The 7,782-nt window shown below is 35.0% G+C and overlaps 2 protein-coding genes across 2 annotated transcripts; both read right to left on the bottom strand.

Annotated features, from left to right (window-relative positions):
* LOC123679789 (tektin-1-like) lies at positions 1-6,029 on the bottom strand. The gene is made up of 7 exons (XM_045617272.1): positions 5,833-6,029; positions 5,254-5,353; positions 4,014-4,268; positions 2,059-2,306; positions 675-897; positions 403-621; positions 1-220 (listed from the first exon to the last, which is right to left on the bottom strand). Exons 1-7 carry the CDS (start codon positions 5,889-5,891, stop codon positions 83-85), a joined length of 1,242 nt encoding a protein of 413 aa, XP_045473228.1. The 5' UTR covers positions 5,892-6,029; the 3' UTR covers positions 1-82.
* Positions 6,030-6,451: 422 nt separating this feature from the next.
* LOC123679790 (peroxisomal targeting signal 2 receptor) lies at positions 6,452-7,758 on the bottom strand. Its single transcript, XM_045617273.1, has one exon. The coding sequence runs from the start codon at positions 7,613-7,615 to the stop codon at positions 6,650-6,652; it is 966 nt and encodes a 321-aa protein (XP_045473229.1). The 5' UTR covers positions 7,616-7,758; the 3' UTR covers positions 6,452-6,649.
* Positions 7,759-7,782: the final 24 nt, after the last annotated feature.

Raw genomic sequence — 7,782 nt, 5'->3', positions numbered from 1 at the left:
TTGCAGGATCACTAAAAATTTTATTGAACTCTACCGAAACTACAAAAAGTACTACTAATACATGGATTTAACAAAAAAATTTTCAGTAGAAATGATAATCCATAGTTTCCCTCATTGACATGCAATCCACTTCATCTATTTGCAGAGTATTGTTTTTTATATTGATATCAGTCTCCAATTGAATTTGAGTTTTCAGCAAATACCGAAGCGTTGCCTGTGCCTGCAAGTAATAAAGTTGATAATAGTAGTGAAATAATCAATAAAATTACATATTACAAGAAACTACCGGAAATCGGTATAAAAAAAAAACTTTGTTTTGCAAAGGATGAACATAACAAACAAAGAATATGTCTTGAATTTTGCCTTGCAAATAAAATTTCAGGTGCTTTTTTTGGTACCTACCTCTGCCAAAGTTTGCTGAAGAACAGAAGTGTTAATTCGTATTTGTCTCGCTTCATCTACCAGCTGAGTCTCAACGAGATCCCTACACAGTTCAGCACCTGCTCTTTGCGCCCTATTTCCAAGTCTGGTATGAGCCAAAGCCATAAAGCCCTCCTTGTTGGATATGGCTTTTTCAAGAGTTGTAATATTCATAACCATTTCATTAGCTTGTCTTACAATCTGAAAATTGAAAGAGTTTAAAAAAGAACTTGGCTCAGCTAACCCTCAGCTACCTCAGCATGTTGGGTTTCCAGCTTCATTTTCACATCTTTAGTCTCAGCAATTCTTCTTGCGAAGGCAGCTTGGACAAGATTGTACTGAGCTATAAGATCTTTCGCTGCTTGTTTCAGCAGGGTATCCACATAGCATCGTAGTTGTCTAGCTGAGTTTATTTCTTTCGAAGCAGTTTCGATGCTCTTTTCAGTGAAAACCTCCCATTCTTCCTTAGTTATGTTGCTAAAAATTAACAAATTCAGAATTCTCGTTTCATAATCTGAGGCCATTCCAAATCACTTTTCGATGTATGGGTGAATATTGAATTAAGGATATAATCTGATCTTCATTTAATGCGTTCGGATGAAAACTTAGATTAGAAATAATTTTCGTTCAAGCTACCTCTTTAAAAAACTCAGAAAAACATTGACGTGAAGTGAGATATAAGATGTAAAGGGTGTTTTTTTTAGAGATATAGAACTTTAAATTGCAATAAAACAACGATGGATTATTCGATTGACATGAATTTTATTTATCCGCAAGATAATCTTGTGGCATTACATTTTAAATATGATTATTGGCATATGACCGCCACGGCTGGCTCGGATGTAGTCCAATCTGGACGTCCAATTTTCGATGACTTTTTCCAACATTTGTGGCCGTATATCGGCAATAACACGGCGAATGTTGTCTTCCAAATGGTCAAGGGTTTGTGGCTTATCTGCATAGATCAATGACTTTACATAGCCCCACAGAAAGTAGTCTAGCGGTGTTAAATCACAAGATCTTGGAGGCCAATTCACAGGTCCAAAACGTGAAATTAGCCGGTCACTAAACGTGTCTTTCAATAAATCGATTGTGGCACGAGCTGTGTGACGTGTTGCGCCGTCTTGTTGGAACCACAGCTCCTGGACATCATGGTTGTTCAATTCAGGAATGAAAAAGTTAGTAATCATGGCTCTATGCCGATCACCATTGACTGTAACGTTCTGGCCATCATCGTTTTTGAAGAAGTACGGACCAATGATTCCACCAGCCCATAAAGCGCACCAAACAGTCAGTTGTTCTGGATGTAACGGTGTTTCGACATACACTTGAGAATTAGCTTCACTCCAAATGCGGCAGTTTTGTTTGTTGACGTAGCCATTCAACCAGAACTCAAACCAAACTGAGTCAACTAATCACAAAACAGCCAGAAAAGTTTTTGTAGTACGAAATCTCATCTTGCTAACGCCATCTAGTGGAAACCGATCGGACTTATTCAACGCGAGATGCAGATAACTAAAGCCATCAATTGGAAATATAATGAATTTCTTTTTACTACACCTAACACTGCTGCTGTTATTTAAACTTAAAATCTACTCTGCAATTTTCTAATTTCTAAAGAAAACTAGCAATACTCACGAGCAATCAAGTTGGGTGTACCCGTGGTACATACTCAGGTTCATACTTGTCTCACGTATGGATAAGTTGTGCTCGTCAAGTTTCTGTGCGTTCTCTTTGGCTTCCAGATCACGATCCATTAGATAAGTGGTGGATCTCAGACGTCTGATTTGCTCCTGTGCTTGCTCTGCAGTCCTTGTCAATAAAGCTACGATTTCCGTTATAATCTGATGTTCTTTGTTGAGTTCCCTTTCTACATCATCGCGGCACTGAAAGAGTTGTTCAGAAATTCAATGCTTATGAGAGTTGAGGTAAATTCGACTTTCCGACCAAGGATTTTTTTAGAATATCTTTATTTTATAAGTCTGTCTACCTCAATTGTAAAATTTCATGAAGGATCAGTTGAAGAACAGAACTGAGTCATTATGGCTTAGAAGGCTATCAAGCTCTGATGATGATATTTACATGATGAACCCAAACCAGTTTAGATAAAGAGGCCAATTCTTTATTTGCTTTAGAGATTTCATTTTGAATAGCCTGCTATTTGGGCAGATGTCAATTTTAAAGCAGTCATCTTTAGACATTTGATAAATATTAGATGTACAACTTTGCTTTCGCCGTTTTGCAAGAAAATCAAGGGGATATCCTGGCCAAACCGAATATTCACGGTTCCAAGGCCATGCTCAGTATTTGGGACCAGCTCGACGTAGTGTATTATGAGTTGTTAAAACCGACTGAAACAATCACAGGCGATCGTTACGAACGCAAATAATGTGTTTAAGCCGAGATTTTAAAGACAAACGACCGCAATACAACGAGAGACATGATAAAGTGATTTTACAGCATGACAATGCTCGACCCCATGTTGCGAAAGTCAAGACATACTTGGAAACTTTGAAATGGGAAGTCCTACCTCACCCGCCGTATTCTCCAGATGTTGCTTAATCGGATTATCACTTGTTTCGATCAATGGCATACGGCCTGGCTGACCAGCACTTTCGTTCTTATGAAGAAGTAAAAAATAGGGTCGATTCATGGATCGTTTCGAAAGATGACCAGTTTTTTCAACGCGGGACTCGTACGCTACCCGAAAGATGGGAGAGACTAGTGACCAGCGATGGACAATACTTTGAATCATATATGTATACCCAGTTTTCCACAATAAAGCCTCGAATTTCGGAAAAAAACGGCGGAAGCAAAGTTGTACTCCTATGTAAAAACTATGCCATTACTAAAAATGGAACGATAAACGCTTTAACAACGCATTTGAATTGTTAAAATTCACTAAAAAAAATGGACAAAATTTTGCAGTCACAGTCGTTGTGAAGCACCTTCTCGACCGGCAATAGTGAAACTAATGGAAACATTTGAGTTGTTGGGGAGTGTGTGTGATGTGAAGAATCGAAACCGTGTGCGTTGCTTGAGAACAACTGAGAATATTGCTGCTGTAGCCCCTAGTGTTGTCGAAAACCCAGGTTTGTTCTGGTGCAACTGTCAAGATGAATGGAATGCGCTACCGACCTATGATTAGTGATTTTTTATGGCCGGAATTGGAAGATATTGATGTGGACGATGTTTGTTTTCGACAAGACGGCGCTACGTCCTCGCAAGAAACGATACAATCGCAAGTTTCCAAGAAAAGTTTTCCCGTGTTATTTATTGAAGAGTTGATAACAATTGACCACCGAGTTCTTGTGATTTAAGACCTTTAGACTTTTCCTTTGGGGGCATGTGGAAGATAATATTTATGCCAATGATCCACAAACGATTCCAGACTTTAAAGATGGAATTCGTGAAGTTATCGCCTAGAACATACAGCCGCAAATGTGTGAATTGTTCTTGGAAAATTTTAAGAAAAATATATGGTGCAGATCCATTGATTTCTCTTAAAATATAGGTACTAGTTTTTTTTTTCATATCAAAATGAAACCTCTTATTGGAAACTCCATTTACATTAGTATATTGTTTTTATTTACCAAGTCTATCCCAATTCGCGCTTCTCTCAGCATAAGACATTTCCTATTGATCATATCCGGACCAGCCTTTATCATATTGACCGCATCGAAAATTCTTTCAAAAAACGTTATCAGGTTATCCAATTCTAACACTACTTCTTTTCTCTGGCCTCTTATTTCACCACGAAGGAATTCTATATCCCTGATCTTCTCTTCTATTTTATGGTTTGTTTCTTCTTTGTTCGTACGAACTATCTCTTCAGTTAAATCTTTCACCTGTAAAAAAACTTGGAAAATGTACAAAAATATTTATAGAAAACACGGCACAGTGCACAGTATTCTTTATTATTCCCTGATTCAATAATATTCAAAAGAAAAAATGCAGAAGTATGGATTATTTTTGGATTCTACACATTGATCCAAAGATTAATATACAGGGTGTCTCATTTAAAAGTGTCCACCCTCAATAACTCAACAACGAATCAGATTTTGTGAAAACGCTCAGACAGGTCGATTTTTGATGACAGGTGGACATGATCTGGGATACAAAGCTTGTTTCTACTAGCAACCCCCTGGAGAGGGTTGCAACCCCATCAGACTGAATTGGGAAAGTCGGTAGTTTTATAGCACAAATGTATGCATGGATTCAAATTTGTATGAATCTGCAGTTTATGTAATACCGAATTCAATTCGTAGCTGACTAAATTATGAATTTGTAGCCAATTTCGAGTTAGCACGTCTTTCGAAAAAACTAATCATCTCTGGATCTGGAGCTTCTAATTTTGTTCTGTAGACGCAAATTATACCCCAAATTGAAGAACCAATTCGATATTGCTTCATTAATTCCTTCAAAAAAACAGCGGTATACTTTTTTCTTCGAAATACTTGAGATGTGACCGAATTGCACGCCACTGGTGTTCCCCGAAAATCGAAAATATCTTCATAAAATAGCCCTTTTAGGGAGTGTATGGTAAGCATACAAAATTTCGTTCGAATTCAAGCTTTTTTTATGAAAGCTTATATTGCATAAAAATGATTTTTTCTTGTAAACTTCAACACCCTGTATCTCTTTAACGATTAAAACTGATACACCCTGTATATTATAATCTAACGTTCTCAAGATCTTAAAAAACACCCATTATTTCTGTACACGTTGGAACAATTATTTCTATATATTTAATATTAAACAACAAATCATGAATAATGTTATTAGATTAACAGAATGTTGGTCCTAATTTAGTTTATAATTTTCTCTACTCACCCTACCACATTCTGCAAGTACTTGATCAGCTGTAGTTTGCTGAGTTAGGCAACATCTATCGCTTGTTCTATTAAATAAATGCCATTCCTCCAAGGAGTACCTGTGAAATTTGATTATATATAAAACTTTAGCGCAATTAAAATAATGAATTTTAAGCAAGAAATTATAAAGTTTATAATCAAGATTCTAGCAGAACTCGCGCTTGAATATTATTCTTACGCCATCTCTGGGAATTCTTCGGAAGTTTAATTTGAATTTTTTTATATCTAACACTTGGAAGTTGAAATGCTTACTCGAAAGTTCAAGTGGCTTAGTATATATTCTTGAATAAAATTTCCTTTACACAAGAACTAAAGGTTATTTCTGCCTTCACATAGAAGATAAAAACTATATAGTTGTGTATTATATAATTATAATTTTTTCATTCACATAAGACGATTTTTAATTAATATTATAAAACTGATAATAAATGAACTAGTATGCTCAAAAAACTGAGTAATTTGTTGTATACCTATATGAATAAAGACCTACTTTCATCTTGCACACATCCAAAATAATATCATAAAAAAAATGTCTAACCTGAGTGGAGGACTTGTTCCTGGAACAACAGAAGCACTTTTTAAACCTACTAGAGACATATCGAAAAAAAAAAATTAAATGTAACCTAAAGCTCTTGTTGTATAGATTTCGATTAAACTTCAAATTGATCTCTATTGCTTGTTTTCCATGGTTACTGGAAAGTTTTAATGACTAAATATTATATATTTTTATTGATTCCAGAAGGAACTTCTGACTAGAAGATTCACTTAGTAACTCAAAAATCAATAGGATTATAAATTGTAAATGAAAATTTTCTCAATATATATATGAATTGAAAATTTAATTGACTCCTTTTATTTGCAAGTCAATCAGCAAAAATTATACTCTGTTTCATTAAAAAAATGAACATAACAAAAATAATCAACAAATTTATTAAAAAATTATTGAATACAGGAACTGATAAAACAACTAAATAGAACAATTTTGAGGGCTGAAGTAAGTTTTTTAGAAGGTATTAGTAATAAATTGCAATATCTTTCTACAATAAATGTATGGATCATTGATGTCTCTGAAGCACCATCACATTATTCTTTAAATTTCTAGATAAATAAAATTCATTAAATTTCAAGGATAGAATACTCCGAATAAGGCAAATTGAAAGAGTAATAAAATATAATAACAAAAAAATATAACAAAATATGAAAAGAAATTTGTAAAGACAGTGACAAAGATAAAAGGTATAAAACACAAAGATTCAATAATGGATTTTCTTCTAGGGTATATAAAGTGATAAATATCAAGTATTTAGTCTCAAAATATGTTGTCGAATATCCTCTTTTCAGAATTAATATAAACATTATTTCTTAACTTCCAGTTTGGTCTTGGGATAATAAATACATACATTGCCATTCCATCCACAATCTACAAGCTGTCCTAGATGAGCAGTTGTTGTTGCAGTGTTCCAGTCTAATCCACATGGGTAAGCGTGGTTACACCTAATATCTACCGGTTTATGAGTGTCAAAACAATTCCAAACCCTAGTATTACCATCATCACTAGTTGAAGCTAGTAAACCATAACTAAAAGGCGAATACATAATTTTTTTTAAAGGAGCATAAACTGGTCCTAATTCAAAGAATGGACTTGTAGAGTTCCTTGTATCCCAACCTCTAATGAAACCATCACCACCACCAGTTGCAATAGTATTATCTTCATAATAAGACCAAGTACATGAAGGAGTATAAGAGATATGAGCTGGGATTTGGCAAACAGGAGTTGGGTTTGAGCGTATATCCCATATTTTTAAAAAACCTTCGCCATCTACTGAAGAGAAAATATCAGGGAGTTTTGGATGGAATTCTACTTGATAAACTACATCTCCAAAACCTTGAAACGTCTGCAATGTATGGTGTCTACTGAGATCCCATAATCGAACTGTACAATCACCTGAACCACTCAAGACTTTATTTAATATTCTTGACCAATTTACAGTGCGAACTTCACAAGTGTGACCTGTGAGAAGAATAGGATTTCGCTTTGGGGCGAATACATTCCAAAGTTGTAAGGAACCATCACCACCAGCTGTCAAAACAAGGGCTGGATTGGGGTTGCAATCACACCATTCCACATCAAACAAACTAGACTTATATTGAAACTTAAGAATTTCTTTTAGAGTATCTGTTGGAGTGATTTCTAGTAAAAACAAAGTGCCTCCCCCTACAACACCATAACATTCACAAGTAGCGACTGCTAAAAGAGAATCATTATTTGGAGAAAAACGAACACTATAACATTGTTTGTCTTCTAAGAGTATCGAAGGCATTGTGAAAGCATATATTTGAATTTACAGCGTTGCGATCGAGATCTTCTCAATGATTTTTTGCACATTTGTTTTGATTTTTTTTTCAATCGTTCCAATTTAACGATTCTACAAAACAAATTATTTGAATTGTAAGGTAGTTCAAATGAGGAATATTTCATTCATTCATT

The sequence above is a fragment of the Harmonia axyridis genome, chromosome 5 (genome assembly GCF_914767665.1).
Source record: "Harmonia axyridis chromosome 5, icHarAxyr1.1, whole genome shotgun sequence".
Lineage (NCBI taxonomy): Eukaryota > Metazoa > Arthropoda > Insecta > Coleoptera > Coccinellidae > Harmonia > Harmonia axyridis.
Note: the sequence above shows the minus strand (reverse complement) of the source record. Positions and strands in the feature narration are given on the sequence as shown.

What these genes read in the sequence shown, in the direction of transcription:
- LOC123679789 (XM_045617272.1), bottom strand. Translation starts at nt 5,891, where the DNA reads ATGTCTCTAGTAGGTTTAAAAAGTGCTTCTGTTGTTCCAGGAACAAGT. An exon ending in GGAACAAGTCCTCCACTCAG is followed by an intron (nt 5,354 to 5,832) that starts GTTAGACATTTT and finishes CAAATTTCACAG; the next exon opens with GTACTCCTTGGAGGAATGGC. An exon ending in CGCGAATTGGGATAGACTTG is followed by an intron (nt 2,307 to 4,013) that starts GTAAATAAAAAC and finishes CAACTCTTTCAG; the next exon opens with TGCCGCGATGATGTAGAAAG.
- LOC123679790 (XM_045617273.1), bottom strand. Translation starts at nt 7,615, where the DNA reads ATGCCTTCGATACTCTTAGAAGACAAACAATGTTATAGTGTTCGTTTT.